Source organism: Ruditapes philippinarum, unplaced genomic scaffold (assembly GCF_026571515.1).
Source record: "Ruditapes philippinarum isolate M1 unplaced genomic scaffold, ASM2657151v2 ctg126_1_1_1_1, whole genome shotgun sequence".
In the NCBI taxonomy this organism is placed as follows: domain Eukaryota; kingdom Metazoa; phylum Mollusca; class Bivalvia; order Venerida; family Veneridae; genus Ruditapes; species Ruditapes philippinarum.
The window spans coordinates 927,138-948,791 of NW_026858637.1; the positions used below are offsets into that span (position 1 = coordinate 927,138).

The 21,654-nt window shown below is 34.3% G+C and overlaps 2 protein-coding genes across 2 annotated transcripts in view; both read left to right on the forward strand.

The window, feature by feature from the left end:
- The window catches only part of LOC132753805 (nuclear migration protein nudC-like), an 86,800-nt gene extending 83,359 nt beyond the window's left edge, over positions 1 to 3,441 (forward strand). The window contains 1 exon segment of the mRNA XM_060744336.1: positions 976 to 3,441. Within this exon segment, the coding sequence (XP_060600319.1) occupies positions 976 to 1,027 (52 nt within the window). The 3' untranslated portion in view covers positions 1,028 to 3,441.
- A 16,518-nt stretch (positions 3,442 to 19,959) lies between these two features.
- On the forward strand, positions 19,960 to 21,470 carry LOC132753808 (uncharacterized). Its single transcript, XM_060744338.1, has 4 exons — positions 19,960 to 20,180; positions 20,486 to 20,629; positions 20,887 to 21,058; positions 21,362 to 21,470. The coding sequence occupies exons 1-4, from the start codon at positions 20,069 to 20,071 to the stop codon at positions 21,468 to 21,470; spliced, it is 537 nt and encodes a 178-aa protein (XP_060600321.1). The 5' UTR covers positions 19,960 to 20,068.
- The last annotated feature ends 184 nt before the right edge of the window (positions 21,471 to 21,654 follow it).

The following is a 21,654-nucleotide window of genomic DNA, read 5'->3' on the forward strand; positions in this document are numbered from 1 at the left end:
AAAGCTTGAAAAATCTTCTTTTAAAAACCCCAAATAGCTAGAGCTTAGGTATTAAGCATGAAACATCTACTAGTGGGTGTCTATGAAATTTGTTCAAATAAAAGCCCTGGGGTCAAAATTGGCCCGCCCAGGGGGTCATTGTTTTTCCCTATATGTATATAGTAAAAACTTAAAAATCTTCTTTTAAAAACCCCAAAGAGCTAGAGCTAAGATATTTAGCATGAAACATCTTCTATTGAGTTAGACATAAAGATTATTCAAATAAGGGCCCTTTGGTTAAAATTGGCCCCACCCAAGGAGTCATTGATTTTCCTTATATATGTAAAAAATCTCTTTATAAAAACACCCCAAAGAGCTAGAGTTTAGATACTAAGCATGAAATATCTTTTAGCGAGTTTCTACAAAATTCATTCAAATAAAAGCCCTGGGGTCAAAATTGGCCACTCCCGTGGGGTAGGGGGTCATTGTTTTTTCTTATATATACTTAAAAAATTTTGTATAAAAACCCCAAAGGGTTAGAGTTTAGATATTTATCATGAAACATCTTATGGCTGTCTACTAAGTTTGTTCAAATAAAAGTCCCTGGTTTAAAATTGGCATTGGCCCAGGGGCCTACTATACAGGTGAGCAATTTCAGGGCCATCATGGTCCTCTTGTTACACTTTGAATTTTACCCGAGACATAACTCTGAACTATAAGAGATATCATCACAAAACTTTGTAGATAGATAGATCTCATTGAATAGAAGTGCAGTGAAAAAAAAACATAACTCTGTCTTGCCTAATTTTTGACTTTTTGCCCTTTGTTCATTTTTCATACTTTCCTGTGTCCAAAACCTTATAGTTCCTGTAAGGGTGGTCATACCTTAAATATTAGTTAAGTATGCTGTCTATCAGCTCTTGCTTTAAGAATATTATTATTTCTTTATACTTAAATTTTTAAATAAATAATTTTACACCTTCTGTTTTTTTACAGGTTTATGAAAGCTCACCCAGAGATGGATTTCTCCAAATGCAAGTTCAATTAGAGAAAGTGTACAAGATTTATCACTGTGAACACTGGCTATTCAAACATAGCTGTTGGACCAAATATTTGTGTGATTTTATAGTGATTGTTCTGAAATCAATAAATGTACATTAATAACAAACACTTGACAGATTTTTTAGGTTTGAATGCATGATTTTAAAAGAAAAAAAAACTTGCAGAATAAATCTAGATTACACAGACTTTTGAGAAGTTTAAAACAACTAATGCTATACAAGAAAAAAATAATAAATGAGATTTAATAGATACACTTTAAAGCTTGTTAAGCTATAATAAAAATATAGAACTTGAATTTCAAAATGGTGTGAACATATCTAAAAAAAGGGCTCAAATAGCACATGCTCTGGAGTAAGTCATTTAAGAAGTTCACTGTCCTAGTCAGAGACATAGATAACAGAGAAAGGCAACATCCTAGCCAGTTAAAATATCATGTGTGCCTGCTAAACTTAAAACTTGTAGTAAGTAATACTTATAAACCAGATATCAAAATCATTAAAATAATGCATTTTCTGAAAGCTTATGCATTGGTCTATGGCTGCAGGTATTATTAATATTTTCAGTTCCCATTTAAATAAATGTCACTTCAATTTGTAAAGAGAACTACTTAATAATTTTTGTTACAAAATTATTCATATGACAACAAACTGGCTCAATGGGTATATTCTGCCATGTTTTTCTAAGTAAAAGGCATGGAAAGTTTTTTTAACGTTTAACATGCAGCAATAGATAAAAGATTTATGTTTCAAATGGTATATACATACAAATGTACATCCATTAAGTTTAATTTGCTACAAAATACCTAATTTGTCACTTTTTGATAGGCATGAGTGATATTTCAATTGTGTATATAGGAGCTGCTTATCTCTGTTATCTATGTCTCTGGTCCTAGTATATCAAACATTTTTCCTTCAAATATTAAAAGTTGCCCTTGATGCTGCTGCACAGTAATTGTGAAAATTGACAAAGATGTTTTCTCCCATTGAGGCTTTTAATTTTTGTATGTTATGTTATTTTATGCACACTTCTAATATAAATATTAAATGTATCAATTTCGGAAGTACAGTTTAATTGAATCATATTATTAGCTGGTCTGTTTTGTAGAAAAAGTCAAGCTTTTTTGATCTCTGTGACATTGTTGTTTTTGTCTTTGTGCAAAAACTTTCATGTTAGCCCAATTTTTATATGCCTGAAAGAATTTTTGGCATATTTTGTAATACCCCCTGGTGTCTATCTGTTCGTCAGTCCGTTAGCAATTTGGCCCACAGTATTCAAACTTCATAGGATGATTGTCCATATTGGGTAGAAAACCCCTATTGATTTTGGGGACACAAGGTCAAAGGTCACTATTACCTTAAAACTGAAAATGGTTTGCAGAGCATAACTTAAGTTCCATTTGGCCCACAGTATTCAAACTTCATAGGATGATTGTCCATATTGGGTGACCCCTATCGATTTTGGGATCACAAGGTCAAGGTCATTATTACCTTAAAACTGAAAATGGTTTCCTGAGCATGACTTAAGTTCCATTTGGCCCACAGTATTCAAACTTCATATATGATTGTCTGTTTGGGTAGAAGACCCCTATTGATTTTTGGGTCACAAGATCAAAGGTCAAGGTCACTATTACCTTAAAACTGAAAACAATTTCCACTCAATAACTAAAGTATTAATCAACCTTCAGATGTAAAATTTTATAGGATAAACAGCCATGTCTTATACATGACACCTATTGATTTTAAGGTAATATATATATATATATATGAAGGTTCTTCAGCTATAAAGGAGGATTGCTTTTTTGAAGGAGGTAATACTGTATTTAATTCCCTTGTCTTACAAATGTTTCATCCTTACTAACAAAAAAAGCACTTTCGGGCATATAATGCTCCGCCTAGTGCTCTTGTTAAACATTATAAAAGGTCTCAACATAAAACTTAGAATACTGAAAACATTTCATCTTATTAAAATTGCAATGTTCAAAATTGATTGAAATAATTAGAAAACCATTATTGATTTAAGATAAAGAAAAGAATTAACAGCTTCATTTGGTAATAATAAGTCTGTTCTGAAGAAATCCTGTAGTGCATGTAGCATAAACTTTTCATAAATAAAGGTGAACAATCTATATTATTAATAATTTATATTAACAGTCTATATAAGAAAAAGGTTAATATTCATTTTTAATCTTACAAAAACATATGAATAGCCTTGAAAATGATAAAATCACAGTTGTTGAACCTTTCTCTTTTTATTAAGAAATGAAAGATAAAATTTCATTCATCCTTGAGACTTTTGATTCTTGCTTTATCTTTTCTCTTCAAAAGAAATTGTTTGATTGTTAAGAGTTTGTGTAGCTGAAACACCTTTGTATAACTTTGAAATAAAACTATTTTATTGTGATATGAACTTTTGTATAATTTGTTTGATAATTGTGATTTGACAGTAGTTTTACTCCTTTTGTTTATTTCTTTGGTTGTCAAGAAGGAGACACATATTACTTCACATCCTTTGAAATGTAAGAAAAATGAAGATTAATTTTATCTTTAACACACACTTTCCAAAAGCCCTGTATTGCTTATTAGTCCCCTACCGGTTTAACCGGAGGGGACTTTAGGTTTACCCTCCATCCGTCTGTCCGTCTGTCTGTCCGTCTGTCTGTCAGTCCATCCGTCCACAAAACTGGATCCCGCGATAACGCAAAAAGTACTGAAAATATTTTTATGAAACTTGATATATGGATAGATGGCAGTATGGAGATTATGCACGTCTTCTTTTTTTCTTCCTATGTTGAAAATTCTGGTTGCTATGGCAACAAATAGTCTGAAAATATGGCAAATTTAACACATAAACTGGATCCAGTGATAACTCAAAAAGTACTGAAAATATTTTTATGAAACTTGAAATATGGGTAGATGGCAGTCTGGAGATTATGCACATCTTTTTCTTTTCTTCTTATGTTGAAAATTCTGGTTGCTATGGCAACAAATAGCCTGAATTTCAAGATTTCTGATTTAAATTTTTCAGCTTTTTCACTATATGTTCTTTATTTCTTAAGGTGTTTACTTCAAACTTTAAATATAAGTTTCTGGTCATCAACCACATCATATGTGACAAGGTTTATAACTCTAGCACAAAAAATATCAGTATTACCTCCCTTGAACTTAGATTTTTTAGGGGAAAAAATGTTGTCTTTTTTAAATAACTTCTTTATTTCCTAATGTATCTACTTCAAAACTTCATATATATGTTTCTTATTATCACTCGACATTTTTGAGAAGGTTAAATACTCTAGCAAGACTATTTCCAGAATTATGTCCCCTTGAACTTAGATTTTTTTCGAGAAACTGGTATTTTCACTCCAACTTCTTCATTCCTTATAGGATTTACTTTAAAATCCCACATCGTAATAATATGACAAGGTTGTATAAACATAATTTCCTTACTAAGCATGGAAACTTAACACATTACTGTGATATAGACAAACTTATTTTATTATGTTTTGTGGTCGATATTTTCAAATACAGACTTCATCCTCAAATTCATTATAAATGGCAATACACAGGAGTGTATGACAATTAAAGAACTTTTTGAGGGACAGGTAGGGGACTACTGTATTGCCTGCAATACTATCAAATGCTTGTTAGCAAAAGTCATGAAGGGTACAAAGTTGGAACTAATCAGTAAGCAGTGCCTTAGACATATTAAACAAATTATTTGGAAATTCAGTGGTCCATTTTGCTTGCTTTTATACAAGTAATTCATAAAATAAATGATAACCCTGGTTACTGTGTTTGAAAAATTATCTCTCTTGTGAGCTTGTAAGACATATTAGTTTTTTTATAAAGCAAAATTTTTATATGTCCCCTACTGGTTTAATTGGTGGGGACTTTAGGTTTACTCTCCATCCATCTTCCAGTCTGAAGAAACATTTGGACGATGTCCTCAAGGTGAGCTTTTGTGATGGCTCATTGTCCGTTGTCCATTGTCTGTCCGAACGAACATATGAGAGTAATGAGCTTCATTATGTTGTTAGATAAAGAACAAAAACTCATAAAATTCATATTGTGAGCTATTTGTTTTTATGAGCTTATGGACTTATATCCACTCCAGGTGTAGTTAATGAGCTTATTTGCCTCTTAAATATCAAATGTTGGTATGTCCGTCCATCCATGCGTCTGTGTGTGCTTAAACAATTTCTGAAAACAACTTCTCCTAAACCACATGGCTAAGTTTGTTGAAACTTTGCAGGGATGATTCTTGCGTAACTATCTACCAAAGTTGTTCAAAGAATTAATTTTCAAAAAGAGCTCTGGTTGCAACAAATCTTAAAAAAATCTTCTTGTAATAAAACAAAAGAGCTAGAGCTTAGGCATGAAATGTCTACCAAGTTTGTTCAAATAAAAGCCCTTAGGTCAAAATTGGCCTGCCCAGGCGTCATTGATTTACCTTATATGTATATAGTAAAAACTGAAAAAATCTTCTTGTAAAAATCTAAAAAAGGTAGAACTTGGATATTTGCATGAAACATCTTCTAATAGATGTCTAGTTTGTTCAAATAAAATCCCTGGGGTCCTGCCCAACTGGGTCAGTCTAGTTTGTTCAAATAAAATCCCTGGGGTCCTGCCCAAGGGGTCATTGATTTTCCTATATTATGTATATAGTAAAAACCTAAAAAATCTTCTTGTGACAATCCAAAAGCACTATAGATAAGATATTTAGCCTGACACATCTTAAAATTGGCCCCAACTTAGGGGTCATTGATATATGGGAAACAGACAAAAGCCCTCCCTTACAAAAGCCCTCCCGTCAAAAAATGACAAGGCGGACAAATTAGCCCTCCCGTGAAAATGACAGGGCGGACAAAAGCCCTCCCGTGAAAGTAACAGAGCGGACAAAAGCCCTCCCATGACTGGGCGGACAAAAGTCCTCCCGTGAAAATAACAAGGCGAACAAAAGCCCTCCCCTAACAATATAAATATGTATGTTGAATATCTGTGGTTTTTTTTCAAAACACTCAACATATTAATATTGTTACATATATTTCTTGTTGTTTTCAATTGGCCTAAGTAGGTGTATGAGCTAGAACCACCTTTTATCTTGAAATGTTTAACAAGGTACTTTTTTACACGAATGTCGTTAAAAACAAAGTCACTTTTAAAAGTAATTGACTCATTTCAAGGCACATTATAAATGTGTTTAACTTTTGAGTTAGATGATTTTAAATTTTTTTCATCATTTATTACTCTATTAATATTAACTTCAAATAGGAGAAATCCTTCATATCTATGTTAATAAATATGCACTTACAGATTTTTTAGCACTTATTATTCAGATGTCTCTCAGGAATGTGCCCAAGCCCATACCTTACAAACACGGTTATGCCAATGGAAAACAAATATATTCGTGATTACAATTTTAATATGTTGAGTGCATTGAAAAGAAAATATAAACTATTCAACGTACATATATGTATTTGCTGCGAGAGGGCTTTTGTCCGCCCGATTATTTTCACGGAAGGGCATTTGTCCGCCCTGTCATTTTCACGGGAGGGCTTTTGTCCGCCTTGTCCTTTTCACGGGAGGGCTTTTGTCCGCCTTGTCACTTTTTAACGGGAGGGCTTTTGTCCGGGAGGGCTTTTGTCCTACACTCTTGATATATATGTATATAGTAAAAACTTAACAAAATCTTCTTGTGACAATCCAAAAGAGCTAGAGCTTAGATATTTTGCATAAAAGATCGTTAAGTGGATGTCTACCAAGTTTGTTCTGATACTAAACCTTGGGGTCAAAATTGACCCCGCCCCAGGGTCATTGATTTTCCTAATAATGATATATACACTATAGTAAAAACTTAAAAATACTTCTTGTGAAAATCCAAAAAAGGTAGAGCTTGGATATTTGGCTAGTGGATGTCCACAGAGTTTGTTTAAATGAAAGCCCTAGGGTCAAAATTGACCCCTGCCCCAGGGTGTCATTGATTTTCCTTATATGCATATAGTAAAAACTTAAAAATCTTCTTGTGACAATCCAAAACCGCTATAGATAAGGTATTTGGCATGAAACATATTCTAATAGATGTCCACCAGGTTTGTTTAAATAAATGCCCTTGGATCAAAGTAGGCCTGGTGCCAGGGGTCATTGATTTTCTTTATAAATATATAGTAGAAACTTAAAAAAAAGTGACAGGGTGAGCTTTTGTGATTGCTTTTCGTCTGGCATCTGTGCGTCCAGCGTCCGTCAGTCCGGAAATTTTTGCTTCAAATGTCATCTCCTCATAAACCCCTAAGCCAATTTCATCCAAACTTCACAGCAATGTTCCTTTGGTGGTCACTTTTAAAAATTGTTCAAAGAATTTAATTCCATACAGAACTCTGGTTGCCAATGGCAGCCGAAAGAAAAAACCTTAAATATCTTCTTTTAAAGAGCCCAAAGCGCTAGAGCTTAGATATTTTGCATGAAACATCGTCTGGTGAGTGTCTACCAAGTTTGTTCAAATTAAAGCCCTGGGGTCAAAATTGGCCCCGTCCTGGGGGGTCATTGATTTCCTTATATGTGTATAGCAAACACTTAAAAAAATCTTCTTTGAAAAGACCCAAATAGCTAGAGTTAGATATTAAGCATGAAACATCTTCTAATAAGTGTCTACAAAGTTTGTTCAAATAAAAGCCCTTGGGTCAAAACTGGCCCTGCCCCAGGGGTGTCATTGTTTTTTACTATATGTGTATAGTAAAAACTTAAAAAAGTTTCTTTTAAAATACCCAATCTGCCAGGTGGGGGGGGGGGAAGGTCATTGTTTTTCCTTATATGTGCATAGCAAAAACTTAACATCATGAAACATCTTCTAATGGGTGTCTTATTTCCAAGTTTGTTCAAATAAAAGCCCTGGGATTTAAACTGGTCCCGCTTCGGGGGCCTAAATACAGATGAGCGACCTCAGGGCCATCATGGCCCTCTTGATTTTTTTTCTAACATCTTTTTATTAGCTCACCTTTCACTTAATGACAAGCTGAACTGTTTAATGAAATAGCTGCCAGAGTTAAAATTAGAAAACAACAACATCTAAGGAACATCTTAACCACTGGTTCAGTTTTGAAATAATTTTACACAAACATTTCTTTGGTGACAGTGTACACAATTTTTTCAGATTTAGCTGTCCCTTGTTTTCAAATTGTGCAAATTTGACCTTTTGACCTATTTCTCAGGTGACAATCCAGGTTCTCTTTATTATGCCCCTGGACATAATTATATTAATTGAACTGTCCTTTTGTCTGTCTGTTTGAGGTTAACGTGAAATAACATGTTAGACTTTTCTTAAGTTCGACCTGTACCAATGGCTTTATAATTCACACTCTTATCAATACAAAGTAAGTTACAAAAGTATGGCTTCCATTTTTACAAAGTTATTGCCCTTTTCTGCACTTTGAAAATGGATATTGTTAACCTTAACTGGCAAGATGGATATTTCTTAAGTTCTTTCTTTACTTATGGCTTCATAAATTCCACACTGAATTATTAATACAAAGTGCATGATATTGCAAAGTTATATAATTGTTTTCCCAGTCATTTTCCTTTTTATCACAGAAAATAGGGCCTTGTATGGTAAACCTATTTCGGCAAGTATGTATTTTAAATTTCCCCTAATAACTTCATTTATTTAATGATATCTTTCACATTTGGTAGGTGGATACTTTTTATGGTCTTTTGTGGAGTAAGGGGTCTCTAGGGTCAAGGTCAAATATATTCAAACATTTTTGCTCATAGGGTTTTTATTTTTAAGTTGATGTATTTCATGTTTAATTCAAACATGCCAAGGGAGGTCCTCTTGCTTTAGGTTTATTAAGGGGTCAATTAGAGTGTATGTTCATGCGTGTGTGTGATACAGATTATAAATTGGCCTTAAAAAATCTTCTTGTGAAAAACCACTTGTCCAATTTCAACCAAACTTGGCAGGATTGTTCTTTGGATGAAGGGCTTTAACTGTTATTCAAAGAATTTGATTTCATGCAGAAATTAAGAATGAATTTTTAAAGAATCATCTTATAAAGACTCGCAGGGCCTAGAGTAAAGATATTTGTCCCCCGCCTTTTCGAAGAAGATAGGGGAATATAGAAATATGCTCCGTCCCTATGTCCGTCCGTCACACTTTCGTGTCCAGTCCATAACTTTGTCATTTATGAAAGGAATTTGAAATAACTTGGCACAAATGTTTATTATAATTAGACAATATGTCATGCGCAAAAACCAGACCCCTATCTCTTGTTTGCATAAGGCATTGTCTGGTCCTCTTCTAAGATTGCTCAAATTACAGCCCTATGGTCAAAATTGTCAAGTGAAATATAAAGTCACAGCTTGTGAAAACTACAAATTTTACTTCTACTTCTATGCATATTTAATAACTGTAAACAAATATGTTAATGTTTTTAGACCCGTTTTATGTGGGAGATTAGCTTTAAGATGTAAATTGAATTTTGATATCAGCTGACCTAGATTTTGACAAAGTGACCTACTGTCTTGTCCTTTGATGTACAGTCATGAAATTTAGGCCTTGTGCTCACCTTTGTATCTGAACATGAGACACTTCTGCACAATGTCTTTCGTTTGACAGCCTGAAATATGATCTTGCCTACCAAATTCACTACTCAACTGCATTATGGCAAAGTTCAATTTCTGTTCCTATGTTACTATTTAAGTGTTGTAATTTTTGTGCCCCCATTTTAGTGGCGGGCATTTAGAATTACCCTTGTCCGTCCATCCATCCGTCTGTCCGTTCTCTTTTGTGTCGCACATAACTCAAAAAGTATTTGACCGAGAGTCATGAAACTTTACAGGAATGTTGATCAGCATGTGTAGTTGTGCACCTGGGTATTTGTGTCTGGATATTTATTAGCTTGACTATTCGATAAGAATAAGTAGGGCTATTGTAGTCACCCGAGCGTCGGCGTTACCACTTATGTTAAAGTTTTTGTAATTGTTCAAATATTTTCAAAGTCCATTGACATATGGCTTTGAACCTTTGCACACTTGTTCACCATCATGACCCCAACCTGTAGACAGGAGATGGTAACTGTATCAAGTTTTTTGACAGAATTATGCCCCTTTTTAGCTCGACTTTTTTTTTTTTTTGAAAAAAAAAGGAGAGGTATTGCTATAGTCGCGGCGGCGTTGCCGTTGCCAATGCAGTTGCCATCCACAACTTGTATCTGGATCCTAACTTTTTTATTTCTTGGTGTATTGTCTTCATACTTGGCCACAACAACCCTTGGGACAAGATCTTTCATTAGACTACACTAACCTTGACCCTCATCCATAAATGACCTTGACCTTCAAGGTTAAATGTCCAAATTTTGCTTGTTCATGCTGTTATTGACATATTGCTTTGAAACTTTGCACACTTGTTCACCATCATGACCCCAACCTGTAGACAGGAGGAGGTAACTGTATCAAGCATTTTGACAGAACTATGCCCCTTTTTCGAGTTAGAATTTACGTTAAAGTTTTTGTAATAGTTCAAATATTTTCAAAGTCCATTGACATATGGCTTTGAAACTTTGCACACTTGTTCACCATCATGACCCCAACCTGTAGACAGGAGGAGGTAACTGTATCATGCATTTTGACAGAATAATGCCCCTTTTTTGACTTTGAATTTACGTTACAGTTTTTGTAATAGTTTAAATATTTTCAAAGTCCATTGACATATGACTTTGAAACTTTGCACACTTGTTCACCAGCATGGCTCCAACATGTAGACAGGAGGATGTAACTGTATCAAGCATTTTGACAGAATTATGCCCCTTTTTCGACTAAGAATTTTTGTTTTGTAATAGATCAAATATTTTGTCCATTGACATAAAGCTTTGCAACTTTGCACATCATGACCTAAACCTGTAGACACTATGGGTAATTCTATGATGCATTTTGACAAATATTGCCCCTTTTTCAACTTAGAATTTACATTTATTTACATATTCTATTGACTTATTTTGTATTCTATTGATATCTGGCATTGATTGAGAGCATAATAGGACTCTTGCCATGACCTATAACTGTAACATGGATTTGAAGAAAAATTTAGCCCTTTTGTTAACTTTGAAAATTTTACATTATCAAGGCTCTTTTACTATCAAGCACTAACAATAGTCGAGGGTTGCTGTCCTACCGACAGCTCTTGTAGTATTTTTTAGAATTATTGCCCTTGACTTAGTAAAATTTTGCAATTTTCAACTTGTGTTGCATGTTACTCAAAAAGTATTTGACCTAGAGTCATGAAACTTTACAGGAATGTTGATCGGCCTGTGTAGTTGTGCACCTGGGTATTTTCGTCTGGATTTGTTTAGTATTTTTAAAGTTATTGCCCTTGACTTAGTAAAATTTTGAAATTTTTATTTTGTGTCGCATGTAACTCAAAAAGCATTTGATCTAGAGTCATGAAACAGGAATGTTGATCAGCATGTGTAGTTGTGCACCTGGGTATTTCCGTCTGGATTTATATTCACAAAGTCTTCATATTTAATATATTTATTGGTCATAACTAGTAGATAATTCCTATTGATTTTGGGGTCACTAGGTCAAAGGTCAAGGTCACAGGTGCCTGAAATGTCAAAATGATTTCTGTTGAATATCTTAAAATGTGTTCATTACAAAGTCGTTGTATTTCACATGGTGATTGGTCATAACTAGTAGATTGATTTTTTAACTATTGATTTTTGGGTCACTACGTCAAAGGTCAGAGTCACAGGGGCCTTGAATGGTAATATGATTTCTGCTTTTTATCTTGGTTACAATTTATTACAAAGTCTTCATTATACCCCCACCACAAAATGGGGGGTCTATAATGGATTCACTTTGTCGCGTCTGTCCATTGGTCGGTTGGCCCATCTGTCCATCTCCATTATGGTGTCTGCTCTATAAATCCTATACCAATTGAAGGATTTTCAAACTTGGCTCAAATGTTGAAATCAACAAGGGGATGTGCAGAACCTTTGTTTCCCATGTGTAAGCTCAAGGTCAAGGTCACAATTGAAGGTCAAATATCAAACAATCAAATATAAGACAGTATGTTGTGTCCACTCTGTAAGTCCTACACTTATTGAAATATTGTCTTCAAACTTGGCTCAAATGTTCACCTTAACAAGGGGATGTGCAGAACCTATGTTGCCCATGTGTCAGCTCAAGGTCAAGGTCACAATTGAAGGTCAAATATAAAAGAATCAAATATTAGACAGTATGTTGTGTCTGCTCTGTAAGTCCTACTCTAATTGAAAGATTTTTCTTCAATCTTGGCTTAAATGTTCACCTCAACAAGGTAATGTGCAGAACCCATGTTTTCCTTTTGCCGGATCAAGGTCACCTTGAAGGTCAAAAATTTAAAGATGTATTTAAATATATTAGTGAAACTAGAAAAGGTATTTGCTGAAACCTAAGATATAATATATATATATATAAAGTGTCACAATTAAGATATGCAGGTCAAGTTTCATAACTCTTTATTGCATTTTGACAAAGTTATGCCCCTTTTTAAGTCTTTTAATTTACATACAATCATATATTGGACAATATGTTGTGTTCCCTCTATAAATTCTATACTAATGGAAGAATTTTCTTCAAACTTCACTCAAATGTTCATCCCAACTAGGCATTGTGCAGAACTCATCTTACCCTTGTGCCAGTTTAAAGTCAAGGCCACACTTGAAGGTAAATATTTGACTTAAAAATTGTTCTGAAATTTTTACATGTACTTCAATATTTCTAAAGCTAGAACAGATAATCATTTGAAAATTCAATATACCAAGTGTTGCAAGTAAGATATGTAGGTCAAGTTTCATAACTGTAAAAAAAGTGTTGGGGGGTAACTTTGTATTGTATTTTGACAAAGTTAAGTCCATTTTTATGTCTTTAAATTTATCTACTATAATATTTCTTAAACCAGAAAAGATATTTACTTGAAACTTAAAATTTATATGAATGGTTACAAGCAAGCTCAGATGATGAAAAATCTACAATTCCATTAATTATGACACAACTTATGCCCCTTTTAGGCTTAGAAAATGTTCTGATATAACATTAATACTTAAATGTTTCTGAAACTAGACTTGAAACTAAATAATATATGAAGGGTCATAAGTAAGCTCAGTATGCAGAGTTTTTCCACTCTTAATTACATTTTCTCATAATTATGCTATTTTCTTAACTTCACTCCTTTTGTTTGTTTTAGAACATTGGTAAAATTGAAAGGTTATTGTCCCTCGCCTTTTCGAAGAAAAAAGGGGGATATAGTAATAGTCTGTCTGTCTGTACAAACCCAGAGGTACTTGTGTGACTTGGAGAACAATGGACAACAGTAAATTCTGTTTGATCCTATTCATTCTGATTTTACTTGTGTGTCTTTTTTTAGCCTTGTGTGACTAAAAATGTCCGAAAAGATCAAAGGAAAAGTCACATAAGTACCATTTTGTGAGAACGTCCGTCCATCTGACTGTCACACTTTCATGTCCAGTCCATAACTTTGTCAGTTATAAAAAGAATCTCAAATAACTTGGCACAAATGTTTGTTATAATAAGACAATGTGTCATGCGCAACAACAAGACCCCTACCTCCAGGGTCAAGGACGCACTTGCTCATTCAAGGTCTATTTGAGGGTATATGTCGTGTCCGGTCCATTCTTTGAAGGGATTTTGTAAATACTTGCCACAATTGTTCACAATAATGAGATGATGTGTCATGCGCAACAACCAGTCACCCACGTCCAAGGTCAAGGTCACACTTGGAGGTCAAAGATTAACATAGTCTGTTACAGGGTATATTTTGTGTCCGATCCATTACTTTTTCATAGATCAAGGATTTTTTAAATACATGCAACAATAGTCACTATAATAAGATGATGTGTCAAGCACAACACATCTGTCCTTACCTCCAAGGTCAAGGTCACATGTAGAGGTCAAAGATTTACATAGTCTGTTATAGGGTATATTGTGAGTCCATAACTTTTTCATAGCTCAAGGGATTTTTAAAATACTTGGCACAAATAGTTACAATAATAAGACGATATGACATGAACAACACCTGCACCTGTACCTCCAAGGTCAATGTCACACTTAGCGGTCAAAGCTTAACTTGATGAATTTTTAAATTCCGTGTTTCATTTTATTTCTTTAATAAATTTATAGTTGCATTTGCAGATCTAGCATTGATTGTAATTTTGGACTTAAAGTCCTGAGATTGTGCCTCAATCTTTTGAAATAGCACAATTTTAGGCTTCATATAAAACTTCCCGATTCAGGGGACATTGGTAATTCTGTTACAATTTCTTGTTTGTAACTGTTACAAACATGATTTGACAATATATATATAAATACTACTACCTGTACGATTTGTCTTTTTTTCACGAGAGATAATTTTCTTTATGTATATGTATTTGTGCCACTAAAGTTATTCCCTTAACCACCTTTCCAAGTTGTCAAGGACATTGGTGGGGGGGGGGGGGGGGGTTGGTATGAATCGCATTCAGTGATAATTCAAAGGTCAAGGTTACAGGGGCTTTAATTGTAAGAATGGTTTCCACTGATTATCTTGAAAACTATTTATCCCAAAGTCTTCATATTTCACATACTGATTGATCATAAGAAGTTAGTAACCCCTATTGATTTTTGGGTCACTTTGTCAAAGGTCAAGGTCACAGGGTTCTTGAATGTTAGTATGGTTAGTATGGTTTCCGCTCATTATTTTGAAAGCTATTTATCACAAAATCTTCATATTTGTAATATTGATTGGTCATAACTATTTGATGACCCCTATTGATTTTGGGTCACCAGGTCAAAGGTTAAAGTCACAGGGCCTTGACTTCAAAAAGCTTGTCCGCCCAATAATTAAAGATTCCTTTGACCCACAGTCTAGGTCACAGGGACCTTAAATGTGTCATTATCTTGAAAACTATTTATCACAAAATCTTCATTATTTTTCTTTTATCCATACTTGAACTTTTCCATGTACCCATTTATGGCAAGATCTGTAACAAAATTACCAGTAATGTGAGTCAAGGGCTAGAAAGGGGATATATGTGTCGTTGACATTTTTTGCTTTTCTTTTTTCCTTAATTGAACACTTCCATGTACCCATTTATGGCAAGTTTCTCTAACAAAATTACCAATAATGTGAGTCAAGGGCTAAGAAGCTAATAAGTTTGATTTACTCCAAATTTGATACTTACGGTCCTCCATTTGATCTGTTAGTGTAAAACTTTTCCATGGTATTTTTATACCCCCGCACAACAAAGTTGTAAGAGGGGTATACTGAAATCAGCTTGTCCGTCAGGCCGTCTGCCGGTTTTTTCTTGTCCGCCCAATAACTTAAGATTCCTTTTACCCACAGTCTTCATATTTGGCATGGAGGTTAGTCAGGATAAGTAAATTACCCCTATTGATTTTGAGGTCACCAGGTCAAAGGTCAAGGTCACAGGGGCCTTGTTTTCAGAAAGCCTGTCCGCCCAATAACTTGATTCATTTGACCTACAGTCTTCATATTTAGTCATGATTTGTAGATGACCTTTATTGATTATGAGGTCACCAGGTCAAAGGTCACAGGTTCCTTGACTTCAAAAACCTTGTTCCCCCAATAACTTAAGATTCCTTTGACCCACAGTCTTCAAAGGTCAAAGTCACAGGGGCCTTGACTTCAAAAAGCTTGACCGCCCAATAACTAAAGATTCCTTTGACCCACAGTCTTCATATTTGGCATGGAGGTTAGTCAGGATTAGTATTGATTTTGAGGTCACCAAGTCAAAGGTCAAGGTCACTGGGGCCTTGATTTCAAAAAGCTTGTCCACCCAATAACTTGATTCCTTTGATCCACAGTCTTCATATTTGGCATGGAGGTTAATCATGATTAGTAGATGACCCCTATTGATTTTGAGGTCACAAGATCAAAGGTCAAGGTCACAGGGGCCTTGACTTCGAAAAGCTTGTCCGCCCAATAACTTAAGATTCCTTTGACCCACAGTCTTCATATTTGGCATGGAGGTTAGTCATGATTAGTAGTTGACCCCTACCCGTCAAAGGCCAAGACCACAGGGGCCTTGACTTCAAAAAGCTTGTCCGCCCAATAACTGAAGATTCCTTTGACCCACAGTCTTCATATTTGGCATGGAGGTTAGTCATGATTAGTAGATGATCCCTATTGATTTAGGTCACCAGGTCAAAGGTCAAGGTCACAGGGGCCTTGACTATAAAAAGCTTGTCCGCCCAATAACTTTAGATTCCTTAGACCAACAGTCTTCATATTTGGCATGGAGGTTAGTCATGGTTAGTAGATGATCCATGTTGATTTTGAGGTCACCAGGTCAAAGGTCATGGTCACAGGGGCATTGACTATAAAAAGCTTGTCTGTCTAATAACTTGAGATTTCTTTGACCCAGTCTTCATATTTGGCATGGAGGTTAGTCATGATTAGTAGATGACCCCTTTTGATACCAGAGTAGTTCCGACAGACACACTTATACCCGCGGACACCCAGTCAGACCGCCTAACCATCCCTCCATATGGGGTTCTGCGTAATTGAGTCTGGTCCCCACAGGGGCCAGTCGGGATTGGGCAGATATGAGCTGTGTAGTACGATTTTCGGCTCAACGTCGGCAAAATACCAGAGTATTCCCGACGGACACACCTATAATCGCGGACATCCGGTCAGACCCCCTAACCATCCCACCATATGGGGTTCTGCGTAATTGAGTCTGGTCCACACAGAGGCCAGCCGGAATTGGTCAGATATCAGCTGTGTAGTACGATTTTAAGCTCAACGTCGGCAAAATACCAGAGTATTCCCGACGGACACACCTTTACCCGTGAACACCCGGACACACCATGGACGACGCTCATTTTAAGTCCCTGGCGGGATTCCTTTCTCTATCGTCAAAATAAGTAATCACCAGAAAATTGAGCCAATCAATGGGCGTGTTCTAGAGTACGGGTATCTTATTTATGCACTATATATGTATATGTTTAGGATTTAACACATTTTCAACAGAAAGGTCCCAAACTATGATACAATTTGTTAATAGACCATAATTGTGTATCTTTATAATAATAATGGCCATATGTAACATTCAACCATAAACCTGCTAAATTTCTTAAATTGCCTAGTCCAGCTTCATAATCATTTTAGTGGTAAATTAATGGCAACAAGGTTAATCGCACGTTTAGGGTTAAAATTGCCCGAGTATGTTATTACATGTAAAATATTTATGTTTTAATTGATAATAATTTTCTAAGTTATCAGAAAAAAATATCAATGTTAAGCCATACAAAGATACATATGCATGGAAACCTAGCAGGTTATTTTAAACTTTAAAACAATATTTGCAAAGGCTGAGCTATTCCGATAACCACCCACATATTGTTACGCGAAGTTAATTAGTAATTTAAGCTACAATATTGTACTTCAATAAGGTATTAATTTTGCGTGATCTTTTGTTTGAAGAGAATAAATATGTACCAACTGATTTTATTGGATTAAAGTGCATTTTAAATTCTGTTCAAATATCTGAAATCGATGTATATGAGCATGGACTTGATTATTGTACACCAAAATTGCAACGGTAATTTCGTGTTAAAAGAGTGATGTTCATAATTTTTTTCAAAGTATTGCATTGTTTAGTATTATGGAATCTGTCCAGCAACCATTCTTTGCAGATATAAATTCGTCTATAATAGTACTTTCAACATCGAATCATACTAGTATTTGCCAATAACCTGACATACGTGCATACACTAGCAAACTTTCGATTATTGAAGTACTGGTATCACACTTAATTATCGTGCATTGAATATTTTATACCGTACATTGTATATTTTCTAATCGATTATTTATGCATGGTGAAATTGAAAAGAAGCATTTTAGAAATGAAATAAATGGCTAACCAGTGTTATATCTGAACAATTATCTGTAAATAATTGGCATGACTGCATGGATCATAGAAATATTAGACTCAAAGTCAATTCATAATATTGATCTTAGAGGTCAACCACAGTACTTAATCATAGAATAGATAGATAATTTGTATAAAGACTATTTGCCAAGTTTATAGTTGTGTGTCATTGAGCCAGTTGTATTTTAGTATGAATTAACCATTGTTATATTGTATACAAAATGTAATCGTAATGTATTCTTAATACATTGTATTTGAATTATATAAAAATACAAGAACTGTCGGAGGACAGTAACGCTCGACTATTGGAAAATTTGTCACAAGGGTGTTTCATTGAGTATAATAATGCTTACCTATATGAATATATAAAATTGTCCGAAAAGGTACAAACCCTTCAAGTTTCAATACATTCCTTCAGTAGTAATGGATATACAAGCTTACACACAAAAACTTAACCAAGAATTTCTAAGTCGAAAAAGGGGCATTATTATGTAAAAAAGCAAATCAGAGTTATGGGACTTGTGCCAATCATCTAAGATAATCACAGAAAACAAGTGTGTGAAGTTTCAATCCATTCCCTAATGTAGTTATGGAGATAACAGCTTACATACAAAAACTTAACCAAGAATTTCTAAGTCGAAAAAGGGGCATAATTATGTAAAAAAGCAAATCAGAGTTATGGGACTTGTGCCAATCATCTTAGATAATCACAGAGAACAAGTGTGTGAAGTTTCAATCCATTCCCTTCAGTAGTTATGGAGATACCAGCTTACACGCAAAAACTTAACCAAGAATTTCTAAGTCGAAAAAGGGGCATAATTATGTAAAAAAGCAAATCAGAGTTATGGGACTTGTACCAATCATCTTAGATAATCACAGAGAACAAGTGTGTGAAGTTTCAATCCATTTCCTTCAGTAGTTATGGAGATACCAGCTTACATACAAAAACTTAACCAAGAATTTCTAAGTCGAAAAAGGGGCATAATTATGTAAAAAAGCAAATCAGAGTTATGGGACTTGTGCCAATCATCTTAGATAATCACAGAGAACAAGTGTGTGAAGTTTCAATCCATTCCCTTCAGTAGTTATGGAGATACCAGCTTACATACAAAAACTTAACCAAGAATTTCTAAGTCGAAAAAGGGGCATAATTATGAAAAAAAGCAACTCAGAGTTATGGGACTTGTGCCTATCATCTTAGATAATCACAGAGAACAAGTGTGTGAAGTTTCAATCTATTCCCTTCAGTAGTTATGGAGATACCAGCTTACATACAAAAACTTAACCACAGGGACGCCGACGCCGACAAATGGGTGACTGCATTAGCTCGATTATTCTGCGAATAGTCGAGCTAAAAATGAGCCTTGAAATATTGATTAAAAGTGTTTCACTTTTTATTTCTAAGGAGAAAAATTGGTCTCAGCGAACAGATTTACCACCAAAGAACACAAATCTGATAACATTTTGTCAAAAAGGCCAGACCTTTCAAGGGCTATAAATTAGGAAGCTGTGGTTCATTTGATAATTGAAATACAATTCCTATAGGAATTCCATTGTCATAAACTATTTAATTGTTTTATGATACCATCTTTATTCCAATATGGTATTGTTTTATATCATTTGTTAAATACCTAAACACTTCATGTACTAATCTATGCACAAAAGATTACTTAAAGATTTCATGATTGTCTGGTTATATACCATCTTGTTAAAGAATAGTGTACCGATATTATTAATGTTAACTAATTAAAGATGTCAATAGCAGATGTTTGGATTTGTTATTACTTTATTTACATGAAAAGACTCGTGATACATACTTTTTTTTTATAATATATATATATGTTAAATAATTAATTGATTTTATTTTATATTGAAAATAAAGATAACATGACATATCTGTAAGAAATTCTATCCAAAATCATCACATGGTCATGTAATATTAGCATTTTTAACGCAAAATGAAAAACGGAGATAATGTTTAAGGAAGGAGACTAATCCGGCAGATTCAGATTTAGTAAAGATGTATTCAGTAGAAGATCCACCAGATGGAGGTATTCGCGCTTGGCTTGTTGTAGCATCGTGTTCAGCAATTAACTTACTGATAGGAATATGGAACCTGGTGTACGTCTAGCTTTGTTAAGATCCAAGGATGATACAGGAATAAATGAGGAAACGCTCGTAGAGATGTACAACGTTTATAATAGCCTTGCAGGAGTTTATGGTGAGTGGTTTTATGAAACAAAAAAGCTATACAAAATGAACTATTGTTATAATATAGAAACCTTTAGATTGCAATTATTTTCACTGATAACCATAATGAGGCTTTGGTATTAATTTTGCATAATCTATTAAATGTTTCAAAAAGTTTATGCAACCCTTTGTAATTCTATAAAAGCTATTTTTTATGCCTTTTTTAAATTTTATATATAGTTATATAATTATAATACATATATATTTATTTTTTCATATCTCCACATTAATATCTTAGGTCTACCCATGTGTATATTTTGCTTTTATATATTTCAGCACCTATAGCATCTGTTTCTATGCTTGTACTAGGATATAAGTGGACCGTTCATATAGGTTCATGGTGCTTAGCTGTTTCATTTATTATACTGTCGTTCGTCAAAAATGTTCATGCCATAAAATTTCTACTTTACGGTATGACAGGTTAGTAAAATTGTAAAAATGGTTCCCTATAATCAAAGCTTATCCGAAAGTTTAAGATTAAGTTTAATACTAGAGACCTTTAGAACATGTATCTAATGGTATGAAGCATATATAAATATTGCATGATTATTATAATTATATAACGCCACCAATTCGTCTCTTATACATGACAAATGTTCATCATATTCAAATGCACTATTTTAATAAACTACTCACGCATTATGTTTTCACATATATTTTTCTCCATATTTATTTAGGTATCGGTTCGAGTTTAGTTCAGGTTGGTTCTTTAATTCCCATTTTGGAGTATTTTACCTCAAAGAGAATACTTGCACTGATGATCACTAAAGTTTGCAGATACTGTGGACAGTTTATTACACTAAGTATTGTTTTATCTGGTGAAAAAACAACATGGCAGTCATTATATAGGTAGATTCGCTTTTTCTGGTTTCCATCTAAAATTTATGCCTCATTTTTTAAAATAAATAAATAAAATTGTAACCTTATTCATCGTTTTTATAATTGTTTGGAAGCTTGAGGGAACACAAAAGTTGACCTACAAACAGTACAGAATCTTGCCAGACTGCACGAACTTGCAGGACTGGCCTCGCTCTATACTCATTGCAAAGGCTGGTCGCTTTAGATCCAAGCAAGTTAACGGTTTCTAGAAAAATTTGTACAACTCTCAGTTACCAAACTGTTTGTAAAGCATGCTCTACTGTTATTTTACAGAATTTGTATGGGAGTGAGCATTCCTATCGGGGTAATTGGGCTTACAGTACCTACTCTGTTATCAAACCTGAAGACAACGTCGACATCCTTCATCGATAGAGTTTCATGATTATTTGAAAGTGTTCAAAAAAATATCTTGGCTTTGGATAGTGTGTACTCTCTTTTTCGTTATTTACCAAATTGGTAAGTTAGAAACACTCGCTGGTATATTTTACAACGATTTTTACAGTTCTATACTTAAAAAATGGTAAGCATACGTTTTCAAAGATGAATAGTTTTAATAATATGGATTA